Source organism: Lepidochelys kempii, chromosome 6 (genome assembly GCF_965140285.1).
Source record: "Lepidochelys kempii isolate rLepKem1 chromosome 6, rLepKem1.hap1, whole genome shotgun sequence".
Lineage (NCBI taxonomy): Eukaryota > Metazoa > Chordata > Testudines > Cheloniidae > Lepidochelys > Lepidochelys kempii.
Genome location: NC_136385.1, coordinates 63,668,868 through 63,685,465, shown reverse-complemented (window position 1 = coordinate 63,685,465; position 16,598 = coordinate 63,668,868). Strand labels below are relative to the sequence as shown.

The following is a 16,598-nucleotide window of genomic DNA, read 5'->3' as shown; positions in this document are numbered from 1 at the left end:
GGACAAAGCATCATTTATAGGCTGCACAAATTCAACAAAGGAAGACCTGAACATTTTTCCTCTACTGAAATCTAATTTCTCTCCTGCCATCTGAATCTTTAAAAATATTTCTGTATCAAAAACTCTGTGTTGAAGTTTTTCTGTACTGAATTCTTAATGAATTATATTATCACTGCATTGCACCTGTGATGCATATATGCCCAACATATCTTTTCCCAGGGGAATATTTCTAAATAGACATTAATTACAACAGAATCTTAGTGATAGGAAATTTCCTACAACCTATGCACAAAACTCAGTTTCCAATCACTTATAACTTCACTATTAAAAAAGAAAGTAGCCTGGAGATCAGTCTTTAGTGAGAACAGGACATAAAAAAAGTTTTTAAACATTCACCTGTTCTGAGTTATAAGTCATCAAAAAAGCATTAACCAAGATATTTGCAATGCAAAAAAGCACATTTTTCAACCTTCTGTAACTTATTGGATGAATGGATTTTGCTCAGACTTTCTCAACAATATTCTCATTTGGGCTGGGAGGTCTAAGTGTGGGAAATTTCAGGCTAAAAAGAAAAAAAATTGAGAAACTTATAAGTGAGTAAAAATAGGATATGAAAATCCCAACTTAATTATAACTATAGTGGTCATTACAATGATTGATATATGTAGTACTCTTAAGAGACAAAAACACAGTACATGTACACAGTTAAATATAAGGATGAATAAAACTCCTTTCACAGGGGGTAAATAGATTAAATGGAGTAAAGTATATGAATCATCAAGAACTGTAGAGAAAGTAAAAATACATTATGTGAATCTGCTTGGTGGCCAGTATAAAGTATAGTGAATTTTGCTTTATGAAGAGGCAATTATTCATAGAGAGTACAACAATGCCCGTATTACCTTGGGGGGATGCTTAAAGTGAAATCAGGATCATCATGGCTGAGTAGCTGGTTTATTTCAGAGAGTTTATAACCAGTACAGGAGGAACAGAGGCTGAAATGGAGCAAATGCTGCTCTAAGAACTATATTGTCAAGTGTAAATTACAATAGCTTTCTAAAAACAATCATTAATAACAATTGCAGGTAACAGGATTTACATTAGAAATCTGCCAAAACGAAAGACCCATAGGCAATTTGCCAGGAACTAGAAATCTGAAGGCGTTGCATAACATTGATCAGATTCCTCCATGACCATCTTGAATATAGCGGTACAGCCTGCAAAAATCACAAGGCCCAGCATAGATTGCTACAACTTGAGCCAACAGGTGTTCAGACCTGTAGCTAAAGTTAAAGGTGATGGCAACCATAAACTGCACTGAAGAAATCAGTGGGCTGACTGGTAGACTAAACTGAGAACAGAATATACACTTGGCTGGGTTTCAGGCAACACTAAATCCTAGAACTGATTACAGAAAAAGAGATATGAAAGACAGGAGTTAACATGCCAGGATTAAGCACATTCCTTTTTTCTTTACATGCATTTTTCATGAAATCACACATATACAGACAGAGAGGCTTGGGGAAAAATCTTTTTTCCATGTCAGAAAAAAGTTTACTTTTTTAAACTGCAAAACTGGATGTTAGTGTAAACACTGATGAGGATAGACTGACTTCTGAATTATAAATTACTGACGTGGATAAAGTTGTACAATATTGAAGCTGACAATATGATTTATTAGAAATACTTTCTATCTGCTACAGACATGAGTAAATTAGGTCACATTTGATGTCATTTTAAATTGGATGATTATGTCAAGAAATCTTACAGCAATACAATTAAAGTTGGTTTTAATTTGGTTTAATTATTTGTATTTCAGAGATGGAGCCAACTTCTCAAGGATGCTGCTCTTGAGGCTGACAAGAGTTGCAGTTTAATATATCTTTTTCCTGGATTCATTATGGTTTTGGTGTCTGGCCCCTCACTTTTCCTCCTCCCTTATCCCCAGAACAGGTGTCCAATGTCAGGTGAAGACACCCAGAGCTATAGGTACAGACGCAGGGGCTTAAGAATACTGGTCACAGATCCAGCAACAGCTGTTTGCTTGAAGTGCCAAGGTCATTATGATTTCCTTCTCCTCCCATTCTCAGGGGAAATCCCTTTGCTTTGCCAAGCTCTGAGAGAGATCTGGAAGTTCATGGCTAACTACTGCAGCTGCAAACCTAAATCTAACTAGGTAAATTGCTGTAGGGAACTGAACATTCATTACAGCTGCATAAACCATTGTTCCTGGACAACTGTGCAGAAGCTGGAGCCATGCTTTTCAAACAGAACATGTAAGTAGAGCAGCCCAAACAAAATCACTGGCAACTGTTGTATGCTGGACAGTAGCAAGGTGCTCAATAAAGAGAAGTTAGTGGCTGGCTAGACTAGAAACCCAGTATACCTGCTTGACAAGGATTGTTCTGCCCTGCGTGGTGCAAGGTAGAGTAAAGCATAGGGAAATCCTATGAAAATATATCATTTAACTGGATGCAATTATGAGCAAATGGAAATTATTTCAATTATTTCTAATATACAAATTGGTTGTGCAATCTCAATCATTGGAGATTTTTAAGAGCAGGTTAGACAAACACCTGTCAGGTATGGTCTAGATCGGGGTCGGCAACCTTTCAGAAGTGGTGTGCCGCGTCTTCATTTATTCATGCTAATTTAAGGTTTCGTGTTCCAGTAATACATTTTAATGTTTTTAGAAGGTCTCTGTCAATAAGTCTTTAATATATAACTAAACTATTGTTGAATGTAAAGTAAATAAGGTTTTTAAAATGTTTAAGAAGCTTCATTTAAAATTAAATTAAAATGCAGAGCCCCCTGGACGGTTGGCCAGGACCCGGGCAGTGTGAGTGCCACTGAAAATCAGCTCACGTGCCACCTTTGGCACACATGGCATAGGTTGCTACCCCTGGCCTAATAATATTTAGTCCTGCCATGAGTGCAGGGGACTGGATTAGATGACCTCTCGAGGTCCCTTCCAGTCTTATGATTCTATGACTAGGAAATGTGAAGCTAAATCACACCTGGGTCTAAACCATATCCACTGAATCAAAAGAAAAGACAAAAAGGTCATTTTAGATCTTCTAGTTCACCTCTCAGGCAAAGTCAGTTCCCTGTGGGGATTACTAAGAGACACTAGTCTCAACCAGAGTTAAGGATGAAATGTCTTCCTGCTCCAAGGCAGGAGAAAAGAGGGAGAAATGGACAATTTTAGTTTAATGATTTGAAAACAACAGAGAACTTGAGAGTGCCAAGTGTCCATTGAGTAGAGAGGAGAATTCTTCCTCAGTTAAATTATTTTTTGATAATGTAGAATATCAATATTAGGTATTATGGTATGATATGATATATATTTGTCATTATATCATGTAATTTTTTAGTATTGGTGCTTTCTTATTGAATATTCTGAGTTTTTATTTCAGCTCTGTTTGATAAATACAGAGCTGGGGCATTATGACAAAAATTATAATTATATTATCACTTTGATTTGTGTAAAATGAATAGATATGACTTCAACAAAAATCTAGATTATGAAGATAGACTTCCTTTATAACGCCAGTTTTTACTATCTCCCTAAATCTAAAATTGATCCATATGAATTATCATAGACATTTTATACAAGGATAGAATTTATTACTCAAGTCAGAGGCAAAATGAACAAGGCATCTGTAAGATGGGGTAATTGAAAAAAAAATTGGTGTTTTCATTTTTGGGAATTTTCCTAACTTTCTGGAGCATCCACCCAGGAAAACAGTCTAGTCCAGAGAGATTTGTTTTAATTGGTTGTACCTGGCTAGTACCGCTTCCTTAGACAGAAGTCACAGTAGCTCTCTGAGCAGAGCAGCAGTAGGATTAGGCCCATATTTTCTTTCTGTCTTGAATGTGAGATATGCCAAAGGGCTAAAGCAGTGGGCACACTGAAGGGACCATATTAAGTTGAAAAGATATACAAGTACAAACATAAATGCAGGTGTTTTTTAAAATGAATTTTATGGTCCATATCAAATAGATTGCACAAAAATCTGTAATGTCAGTAATAATACAATCATTTTCTCTTTCAATTTAACATAGGAGAATTTAGATAAATCTCCATGCATGAGATGAAGTAAATGCCCTATTGTGCAATATAACTAGTTCTTATATCAAGAAAGGCTCTCTATTTGGGTATGCTGAAGTGAATTCCACATGTAGGATTTTCCCTGAGACTATTAATCCTAACATGGAAGTGAAGGTGATAATGTTAAGATGTTCTAGTCACTATTCTAGCCTGCACATTCTCCTGGGTAGGCTGACTGGATCCTAGGTGTCATATACTTTTGCATTTTAGCATGCCATGAAGGAAAACACAAACTTGTCTACAGGTTACAACTCTGATTTACTTTTTCTCTTAAGCTTCCAAAATAAAACATGTAATTTCAACAGCAAAATAAAACATACCAAAAGAAAACAAACCAAAGGAAAAAAATCAAGGAAAATATAATGATAAAAATATAAATCACTATAAAGGGAAACTGTGAAGTAGCTGAGACCCAAACTTGACTTACTGTTTGAAATGGAAAGAGAAATTCCTATGAATTCTAATTTTACTTAAAAATACTGTATTCTGTCAAAAGGTATTTAAAAAACAAACCAACGAAACAAGAACAGTGAGCATTCACATAATTTCAGGCATAACATGTAGTCTCCTTTAGAACTCACACCCCTCATTGCTGAGTCACTGAGGTAACAGGTGTATAAAAACAGGTGTGATTCTTATTTGCCCTTTTACAAGTTGAAGATGTTGTCAAAGGACAAAATTTGCATGTACATTATATTACACTGAGCTCAAAAACAAAGGAAAAAAAAAGCAATATTCAGCCAAATGAAAGAAGCACTAGCTTGGAGAAAATAAATGTTATTTTCAAGCTTTGAAGAGCATTTTTAGAAAGAGTAAGTATTCACAGGGCACTCTGGGTAGGCAATGCTGATTTAATGTAACATGTCCAATGATGGATTAGCAGTTCTGTGATGGGGCTTAATCCCCATCACCTGTAAGGCAACAGAAAGAACCTGATTAGTTATGCTCTACACCTGGGAGATGATTAATTATTTTTCTCTTGGCTAGAAGAGATGGAGCTAGGCTGAATAAGAAGCTGAGGGAACTCAGATAAGGGGAGATCTAGAAGACAGGAGCTAGGGAAAGTACCCTATCCCATGGAAGGTCTTGGAGGCAGGTCTGCTGGTTTGGGACTGGCTCTGGCCTGGATGCAGCACTACAGGAGTAGGTTTATCTCCTGTGGGGCATTCTAAAGTGGAGATGAGCCCCAAGCTAGGATCTGTGAGGACTAGACAATGAGGTACGAGGCTGTGAAGGGTGGAAAGCCAGTTTAAGTGGTACATGGGTTCCCAGCAGGAAAACCCTGGGATGTCAGTATCCTGACAAGGAGAGTATCCTAGAGGCAAGGATGTACATCTACAAGCTCTAGTCATGTTCATAGAATCATAGGGTTAGAAGGGACTGCAAAGGTCATGTAATCTAACCCCTTGCCAAGATGTAGGATCATGGGTGGCACTTATAAGAGGTTTGGGGAGGCTAAGCATTCCCAAAAAAGGCTGGCCATGCAGGAGGGCAAATGTCGTGGATGTGGCATCAGTCACCTCCCTTTGGAAGTGTGCCAGCCTGCCGCTTTGCAGCGCTGGAAGCCAATCTCGCTAGAAGTGTGTGTGGGGCTACTGGGGCCTGGATTGTGGCTCTGCCTGTGCTCCATCCCCAGGTTCTACCCCTGTTGTTACCCCCCCAAGGCCCTGCCCTTACTCTACCTCTTCCCCGTAGGCCCCCTTGCTGCCTGCTTGCTCCTTTCCACCATGGGGGAAGAGGCAGAGAGGAGCAGGCAGGAGGCTCGAGGGAGGGGGCAGAGTGGGGACAGGAAGAGGCAGAGTTGGAGTGGGGCCTTGGGAGAAAGAGGTGGAGTGGGAGGAGGGGCCATGGTTCAGGCACCAGTGGCCCCCTCACTTCTAGGGAGCTTCAGGCGCTTGCGTGTAAGCCTCCCCCAAACAGAAGACTCATGCGCCGCCTATGTGCAGGGTGTTAAACATTTAGGACTAGATTCTCCACCCCAACTGAGCTCTGCTTCGGTGCAGCAGAGAAGAGGAACTTCAAAGGAGCTTTTGTCTCACTGATCCTGGGCTACTTAGCACAGGCCTATGATAGAGCTTCTGAAGAACACTGGACTGGTGTATGGTCCCTCAGAGCTCTTAAGCAACAGAGGATCAGGTGTAGCTCTGCTCTGCCACGCCACTGAAACACTCCTTCCCTTCCCCAGTGCCAACACGGCAGGGGCAGTTGGCAAAGAAGGTAGCTACACTACCAGCTTTCTGCCAGAGAAGAGCTCATCTGGGCACAGGGAATCCTCTGCTAGCTATAAAGACTGAAAAGTTAAAAGCAAATAAATGAATAAAGAAAAACCGCTAAAACAAATTACTGCCCTTTTACGTGTGACTAATTTTTTGTTTGCACTTTTCCTTTCGTCACAGTCAAAATAATTTCTGTTTGCCTAAAGATTTATTATGTGCCAATCACCATGACAAGTTGGCATGTTACATCATTTAAAAACAATGCATTAATCAACACAGTCTGCAACAGAGTGCAAAAATTGCCATTCTTTGATTAAAATCCCACCCAAAATAGAAACATATAATTTCTTCATTACACATGAAAGCAAAAGACTATGCACATTTTACATTACAGACCCAGTGGAATACTGGGAATGAAGTCCTATTTTCCCATTAGATAGTTTGCTGGTTTTCAAAAAGAGCACTAAAAACATATCTACGGTAACATGCAATTCAACTTTTAGATTTTATTTTTTTAATGGCTATTAATTTAGTCTTTGCCACACTTAAAAATATTTTCATGATTTAAAAAACTAATGATTTCATCGATCATACATTTCCTGACAACTAATAACTGGCTGAGGCCTCATCTCCTCCAGTCACCCATTAATTGCCCTAACAATTATCCATTGCTTCTAATATCTGGCAAACATTCATTGAAAAGTTCTACATAATTATAATATCAAAAGGAACCACCACCAACATTAATTAGCCTCCTTGTTGGCAGTATCCTCAAAGAGGGCAAGGACTAAATGAGCTATGATGATGAACTCTGCCTTAACTTCTAGATATGGGTCCTTTAGGTCATACCGAAAGCATATTGACATGTAGGGACAAGATGCATGAAGCTTGCACTATACTGCTCATGCTGTATTGTCTTCCGTTGATAAACAAAGGACATTAATGCGGTAGTAGTATCTAGGACCGTTAATCTGGCACCTTTCATTGATGTTAAAAATTCACATGAAAGCCACTTCGCCTAGGAGAAACAGCAAATACCATTGAATATAGGAATTCCGTAGGAGAATGTAGCGGCAAATTTTCACAGGGCAGAGGCCCAACCTCCTTTTTCTGTGTGGACCACTGGACCCTGTAATCAGAGGTGCAAGTCCAATCACTTGTGACCACAATTCAACAAAAGGTGGAGAATGTGGGTACAAATTTTACCACCACAGATTGTGCCTGCAAAAACTGAGGTCACCCTTTTGATAATTTGGCCCATAGTTATATGAGCAGTTCCTTATTAACCTGTCAATCTTTTGTCTTCAGGCATTTCTCCTCTGGGAAGAGGACGTCCTCACTCCATTCAGAAGCAAATTTGCTAACTGTAGTCTATAGTGACATGGAGAGACTAGCACAATCACTTTATTAATGACAGAATCAATGCCTCTCTCCCACCATAAAAACATTTATGATAAAATGATGGGGTTCGAAGATCAAAAATATATCTCCTGCTCTATAGAGATTTCATTTGTCCACTCATAGAGCAAGATTAGCAGAGTTTGTTTACCATGTCTGGATACAGCTTCCCACATTTTCAGTCACAAGAACATGTTACTTTATGGCAGCAGAACGAACACTGGTTCATCAATTTCAATATCCTGCTTTAGAAACTGGCCAATATCTGATACTTCAGAGGAAAGGGGGAAAACATAATGTGCCTAGCCAGCTGTACAATGCTACATTTGTAGGAGAAACATTCACTTCTACCCCAGCTTAGTTCTAAAGCATGAGATTCAATTATTTACAACTTAGCACATAGAACTATAAATGTAATTAAGGGCTATAACTTTATCCAGACGTTTCAGAAAACCACACACTGTATTTGACTGAATGACCTTCTGACACAGGAATTCCATAGATTGATTGCATATTCTATGAAATAGTTATTTTTCATTCTGCTAATCTTACTGGCTCTTAATTCCATCAAATAGTGCCTTTGTTCTTGTTTTGTCAGACAAGGAAACCTATAGTATATTACTATAAAGGGTAAGCAGACAACCAAATCTAATTTGTCAGTTCCACAATCAATATATATTCCATAACTAGCCTTGTCTTGGGGAGAGGAAGAGCTATACATACCCTTACTGCAGAATTCCCATAACACAGATAGTCTTGTCTCTCATCTATGGGACATACCTAACAATACAGAGGACATCTGAGAGCAATGGTGCACACTTTAGTTCCTCCCTCTTTGTAACTAGTTTTTCATGCTCCACAGTTTTTGGAAACTGGGGGATGACATTATGATGAGTATTTGGTTGCTGCTACACTTTCAATAAACATATTGAAAGACTTCCTTCATTACTTTCAGCACACATAGCACATGCAGAAGCCAGAGCGAAAGCGAGAGCAAGAGAGAATGACAGTGATAGTAAAATGGCTGAGATACAAAGAAAGACAAAATAACGGGGCCATTGAAAAACTAAGCGTTGTTTTATAAATTTAGCAGGCTTAGTTTTATACTTTGGGTACAGTATTTTTAAGGCACAAAACTAAAGGCCAAGTACTTTTAAACATGTAAGTGCAGCCAATCTTGTCTAATTCTTGAAGTGAATAATTATTACAATTTTAAAAAATAAAATGTTGCTTGTTACAATTTGTAATGACTGTCTAATGAGTCAATGACAGGCAAAGTTATACTGGATAACTGCTCAGTCAGTACCACTGCTAGCTAATATAATTCCATCTTTCATACATAACCATCAAAAAACCCCAGTTAACATTAATAAGAGCTAAAGGAATGAAGCTTGAGGATTTTCACCAATGGGAAAAAACTTTAACAGCAACAAATAAAACATACATTAACATAGTTTGTCATAATATAGACTTAGAGCATTAAAACTCCACTTCTCCTAAAACAAAGAAATCTCTTTTTTCAAGGAACCAGAAAACAGAAAAGCCCCACTAGCTTATGTGTATGTGTACCATCGCCCTACAATGTCTAGAGACTAACAGACTCTAAAAACCTAGATATGGCTAAGAGTAAACAGACATTCTGATGAACTGTTCTTTCTATCGTATGCAACAGATTCTTAGGTTGGCCATGCTTATAGACACTCATAGAGGCAAGTCACTGGCGAATAGTTTTTGACACTGAGGAACTGGGTCATATGTTCAGTTTTCCACCTGCATCTGGCAGAAGCAGCTTGCTGAGCTGTCTTCACTTGGGAATGGCCACAGACTCTGAGATTTGCAGTTTCTCACTTGTCTTTTTTTCTTTCTCCCTCCCTCGTATGTGAGACCCTCAACTGACACACCTTAGAGGGTGAGTGGTAAGAATAGGCAAATGCAACTAGTCCTCTATACACCTCTATACATCTCCTCCAGCTGTGAGGGATTGGCTTTGCCCTTGACAACCAAGAGGGACAGACCTATCCTGGCCCCTCTTAGGAAGCACTGTAGTGCATTTTAGGAGACAAAGGAACAAACACCTTCAACATGGTCTCTGGGGAGAAAGGTGTTTCAGACAGCTCTTTGTATCTTCTACTGGGTGGAGAAGCAAAGCCTAACAGTCTCAGTCTCCTGAACACAGGGAAAACTTAACATTCAGGACACGTGGCTGAATTACAAGGGTTTTTTTTCCAGCAGAGTGGGAATTGAACAATACTGTATTTCAGTGAGTCTCCTAGAGTGGCAGATTCTGTATATTGACTTATTTGTAATGGACATCAACAAAAAGTTAGCTTCCCTCTGCTCCAGATATTGGGAGATAAGTATATGTATTCAAATTCAGCTGATCAGACCTTCAAACCTTTTTCTGTCTTAAATTGGGTGGTCAGGAAAATCAAAGTAGACAAGGCATATTCCTAATGTCCTTATATTGGCCTTGCAAGCCCTGCTTCTCCCATCTGTGGGAAAATCAATTGTCCCTGTCCTCTCAATTATTTCTCCTCAAAGATCTTGTAATGTATGTAAAATTCATTCTGTTGTCAAGACATAGACAAGATCAAACTGGTAGTTTGTAACTTGAAAGGATGGACCAATGAGATTTGGGTTACTCTGATCAATTAGAAGGTATCTTGCTTCAGTCCACTAACAATGCCACTTCTGTCATATTTTAACATTATAGTGTCCTTGATCATGATCTCACCTTTAAGTCCACATCATTATAAACTGATCTTTCTGTTACATGGATTCAGTAAAGGATCCATGTGGCTAAGTTGGGAGTCATTGGGTATCCTCTCGTATCGCACCATGATATTTAATTAAAGCAATGGCAAATTTTATTCTTTTAATCAAAAGACCTGTCTCCAGATATAAGCTGAATTTGATGAGACAACTGATAGAGCAAAAACTAGGTTACTATGTCATTGTTTTCCTGCTGAATAGAGAGTGACTTTACCTCTGCAAGAAGGAACAGTAAATTGAACGCCTTGGCAATCAAGAAATCTTTTGTGCAGTGTTTTCTTTGAGTGGACCTACAAACTACATTCTGATTTTACACCCACATATGCTTCTTCTTAACTCAAATTATTATTCATGTTCATTCTGCCCCAACCCTTCTCACCCTGAGGAAGCTGGGTGTCTATTTGGCTATAAAATTTTATTTAACAAATCAGATTTTCATCACACAAGAGGAGTGATGGTTTGTCCAGAGGTTAGGTTGTTAGCCTGGGACATGTGAAATACAGGTTCATTTCCCTGTTCCATCACACACTTCCTGTGTTATCTTGGGAAAAACTAAGCTAGTGACTAAGGCTTTCGTACTGTAATGAGCTTTATGTGGGCACAATGGTCCACTCATGTGGAGCTCACAGAACTATTGGGGCCTGTGCTTCTACTAATTATGACTTTGCAACATGAGATAGAGTTAATTCTCTTCTTAGGAATTCTTAAAGGCTCTTTGTAAAATATATAAGGATGGCTGCTTTGGCTCTAGATTAACTGTGAAGTAAAAGGAGCCAATTTTATATCATCACTTTTCTGACTGTAACTTCAATTTAAAGTATCTTCCTTTTCAGGTTTTATTAAATTGATAGGATCCCTTTAAAGTATACATACCCTGAAGCAGATGTAAAAAGTAGTTAAAAATAAAGTGTGTTTTGGGGATAAGATGACCTCCACCAGTTTTTGGGGAAATAAGCAGGGCTCTTTTAATGTAAAGATAAACATAAAAGTTTTTTTTTAAAAATGTATTTCATTAGAGGAACCCAACTCATGACTTTGCATTACTGGACATTTCTTGTTAGGGGGAAACTTGTTTAACTGATAGAAAACAGAAGAATTAACCGTATAAGGAGCAAGGAAAGAGATATGTTTAATGAAACAGTCAGTGGTTCTGACACCTGCTTGAAAATCTCATGAAAAGATAAAGACTAAAATGTAGTGTAATGGTACATTTTAGCCTCCATTACTATAAATGAACTTTAGAAATCCACAAAGTAATTCATATGTAAAGAGGCAATTATTAATCAGAGTGAAACAGCCATTTCTGAATAGCCTTACTATTACTCAAGTTTCAGCTATACTACTGAGCACAGGGTAAAATGGTCAGAAAGCCTGAAAAAAGTGTCTTGCAGTCTGGGCATTTCTGTGTCCATCATGTGAACAGTCTCATTATAAATTAATAGGTAATTAAAGAAATTTTCTTTATATAAGCTCAGATCATATGTAAGTAATAGTTGCTTGGTTTCACTTTACACTGTGGTGGTCCCAGACTGACATGGTGATACTGAAACCATGCTAGACGTGGTTGCAGAGTGAGCATGCAGAATCAATCCCCAAAGTGTTTTTTCCTCATTTGTGCACAGTACAAGGCAATATAAAAAAAAAATCTCAAACAAGGGTGATGGGTGAGCATGTTGACTGTGATAAAATGCGTTCAAAGTATACCTCAGAAACACTATAGGTGGATGAGCACGAAGGGAGCCGAGCCTGGTTGTGCAGCGGGGAAAAGAAAACATTGTTAAAAAGGAAATGGTGGCACAGTAATGGTCTCGGAAGGTTTCTGAATAGGTGGTTCCAGCACTGAGACATTAGCAGGGGGTTCATTTAGTTTCTGAGACCAGATACTTCTGTGTAAGAATACCCATAATTTAGTTATTTAAGGCGGAAGCTTCTTTAAAAAAATTATAAAATAATGGTTATAAATAGGAAATTTGAAGTAAGGATTCAATCTTTTCTCCCCCAGAGAGGTGGTAATGTGATAAGAATACCCTCATTAGGATATTCTGGAATGAGGTTTTCTAAATATCTCTCATTTAATCCTATAGGTTTTATTCTAGCTCTGCAAAGTTCACAATGTGGAACACATTAGAGACTCTCTCCTTTACTGTATAGCCTACTGATGTCATCTGGTTAGGCGCACAGTGTCAGTTTTTTGATACTGGAATGATCTCTCTTCCATCCACTCCTCCAAAGAATGGGAAATCACTACCATTCGCAAAAGCTATGTCAGTAAAAATAAAATGCAGAAACAGTCTCAGTTTATTCATGGGAAACTTGGTTTTCCCAGTAATTTGAATCTCAAACCCCTTTCCCAGATGGTAAGTATTTCATTTTTCATATACAGCATAAGAATTCCAAGGGCTACGTTCTGTTCTTCCTTACACACCATGTCTTTCTTTGGTCATCAGTTAATATGAATTTCAAGAGGTGTTGCAACATGGTTTTCCCATCAAGTTATGCCAAGAACTGGATGTAAAGATCCAAAACAGTCAAATAAATAAAAAAAAAAATCAAAGAAAAAAGAGAAGGTGGCTTCTACAAGTGAGTTAAAAATATCCTGTTTTGAGTTTTATGAAAATCTGGATAAATGAGTGGCCTGATTTTCAGAAGAGCAGAGCATCCAAAACGCCAACTGATTTCAGTAGAATCAGTAAGTGTTCAGCACCTGTTAAATATCAGACCAGATACATTAAAGATGATCCCAAGGACAGCTTCTGTGTATGCCACTTGTTCTCATGGAGCACTTGCTAACTTAGGTAGCTTGATGGAATGAACTGGGAATACCACTCCAATGTGTAAGTAACACGTTGGCTTTCTTCAATATTAGGCATGTAGATCTCATGATTCCATCTACTTTTTTCTTTATCAAAATGATAAAATATCCAATTCCAGAAAAATTCCCCCCTTCACGCTTAGCCATGTTCCATTATGCCTTGATTACAGAATTCTACAGAGCTGCTCATGCATCACCAGAAATATTTTAAAATTCTGTCCAAAAACAATTTTGCTCCTCTCTAGCATTCTGCATATCATGAATTTCCCTTGTTCTTCCTACATTCTATTACTAAGGAAATCCGTATGAATAGGGAATATTTTAAGTGTGCATGTCTGCCTGACACTTATTACCTCCACCTGATGTAATAATTATTTGTGACAACACGGAGCAGCATGTTGTTTTGGAAAATGATTATGTCACAAAAAGAAAATAATGACTTCAGATGAATACAAACAGCAGAAGATGCACTCTGAAGAAGCAAAACATTCTTTTCCTACATCCTCTTTTTGCAAAAGGATTAGTCAAGAAACAAGTAAAAACAGGATACAAAGCAAGATTGTTTCTAAAAGGATTATTTTTCAAAGTTTTCCAAGAGATGTTGAGTGTCTTTTCATTTAATTATACAGCATGGTATTTTGTTATTCATACAGATTTTGATGAGCCACAATCAAGATTTCAATGTATATTTTTTTAGTCATAGTTTCCATATTTTGTTTTTGGAGGGTAGGAAGAAAGAAGATCCATTAGCTTCAGCTTAGTAAGTGAAGATCCAGAGAATGCAGTACTAAAAAGTAACTTCATAGCAGTGGCTTTTCAAACATCAGAAATTAAATAAACAGGAATAGCAGAATGAGGGGTTTTGGAAGTTTTCTCATCCGGGCTGGAAAAGATCTCCTGAGTCATCCTATCTATTCTATTCCCCACACAACTGCAGGAGTTATAGATGCATAAAGTCCAAGGCCAGAAGGGACCATTGTGATCATCCAGTCTGACTTCCTGTATAACACAGGCCATAGAAATTCCCCTCTTATCTCTATAGTAAACCAGCGTGTGCTTTATTTAGTCTCTTCTTAAACATCTCTTGTGAGGTGGCCTCCCTTGTCAAATTATCCTATGGCTTAATTGTCCTCACTCAGATATTTTTTCATCAATATATAATTTAAATTTATGCCTTAGCTTCAGGCTCTTATTTTGCCTGACATTTAACCATATTAAAACATACTTATTCTTGTGTTATAACTTTTAAAATATTTACAGGCAGCCAGTAATATTCCCTGTTCTAAAATGTATATGTTAGCTTCCCTTCATCTTATTTTATGCATAATTTTTTCAACATTTTATTCAACCATGTTTAGATTCCCTTTAATTTAGCCATGTCATTTTCTTACAGTGATGAGCTCTAAATTGCACAAAGTGCTCCAAGTGTGGCCTTACCATGGCTTTAAGGAAAAGAACTATTATCTCCCTGCTCTCACATGATCCTCCATATACACATTCCAGTATAATTTGTGCTTTTTTTCGAACAAGATCACACTGTGAGCTCATGTTTAATTTGCTGCACACTGATAAATTCCTGGATCCTTTCTGCATCACTGCTCTCTGACTAACCACATTCCATTTTGAATTTATGACCTGTACTAGTATACCCTAAGGGCATTACTCTTGCATTATCTAAATGATATTTCAACCCATTTCTCCATTTTTCTTTAAACTCTCTTGACCATTCAGTACTTTCTCTCTAAAATCAATTGTGTTTCCATTCCCCTCCTAATTTGATGTCATCTGTAAATTTGAATGGTTGACCTTTATGCATCTCCTTCCAGCTAAAGGGAGGAACTTTCCTCATTTCACATGATACCAAACAGCCCCTGCACATTACTTGAGGTGAAGCTACCCAAAGTGTACTAAGAGTTGAGCTGTTTGTTATATCACAGACACTCAAATAAGGGGCTAAATCCTCAGTTGCTGAAAACTGGCATAATTTCAAACTTTAACTGAGCTGTGCCCACTTACAGCAGCTAAGAACATGACTTAGTAACTTGCCATGAGCCTGATGCATAATATACATATTGCATCTGCTCTAGTCTTTATTAATGAGACAAGGTCAAAAGGGACTGAATGGCCCATAAATATAATCCTTCATCATAATCAAAGAAGGGAGCTTACTCAGATCAAGATGAAACACTGCATGTTGGGCCCCAAGCCCTTATGGGGTACCATTCTATAGGAAAGATTTTGACAGCAGCCCAGGCTTAATCATAGAACATCCATGGGCGATATTTGGCGTCCATGCTGCATTTGGGCAAGTCCTACCTTGATCCTAAAAAAGGGAGTCTTTGATATGAAATCCATGTTTGTCTAACCTGCACACAGAGGCTGATGGACACATTGTTTCAGGAAACTGTGTCTGCAGAATTTCCATGTATTTTCAGATTTAGTATCTCCTTATGGAATTTAAATGTTCTCAGTATTTTTCTGAGGAATTTAAACAAATAAAAATAAATATCCTAGCCTGTGTTACAAAGAAAATCTAAATACAAATTGATGTAGTGCTCTTTCTGAGTCTGCATGAATTGTCTCAGCCACCTCAGGTTATCAATTCTGAAAATGAATTATGAGCTTTAAAATATCACTGCTGTTAACTATTTCACTGTTGATCATTTGAGCAGCCAATGTGCTTTTACCCAGTGTAGCTGGATTCATCTGAAAGAACAAAAATAAGGCTAAAAATTCCAAAGTTGGAAATGATTAACTGTTCTATGAAATATTTAATTTTATTTAAAGAGAAAAGAGATATAAAGGTAACTGGAATATCTCCAGATGAAGAGAAATGGGAAGATATCGGATTGATGATCTCAAGGGGGAAAAGAAAGATCTCAATTCAGGATAACTTTTTTTTTGAAGAAAAGATATGACTGATTATATAAAATGTCATTTTAAAATTAAAACTAACCAACAAATATACAAATGTGTTTAATTTGCTAGTATTTGCATATATGTTTTGAGTTGATGTGCTTTAAAAAAATCTGGCAGATTTCCGAACAATTTCAGCAGAAACTGGAGGAAAAAATTCCACAGAATCTGGCAAAGTTTACTACAGATTTGCAGTGGATCTATTAATTAATGTGAAAGACATGTATTTGAAAATCATTATTAATCAAAGGTTCCACCTTAACAGAGTACAGAATTGTACAATAGCAAGCCCTCTTAGTGAGAAATTAATGCTAATAGCTACTACCTATTCCCTGTCCCATACCAATCAATACAGTCGCTGCATCATAGTCAT

General features: G+C 37.7%; 1 protein-coding gene across 21 annotated transcripts in view; it reads right to left on the bottom strand.

Annotated features, from left to right (window-relative positions):
- Positions 1-16,598, bottom strand: part of GPHN (gephyrin) — a 590,148-nt gene that overhangs the window by 129,943 nt on the left and 443,607 nt on the right. For 11 of the 21 annotated variants that reach the window (XM_073348373.2, XM_073348352.2, XM_073348358.2 and 8 more), the window contains one exon: positions 12,202-12,243. The exons of the other annotated variants lie outside the window; for them this stretch is intronic. In XM_073348373.2, coding sequence (XP_073204474.1) covers positions 12,202-12,243 — 42 coding nt within the window. The remainder of the gene's footprint in view (positions 1-12,201; positions 12,244-16,598) is intronic. 21 annotated transcript variants of the gene reach the window in all.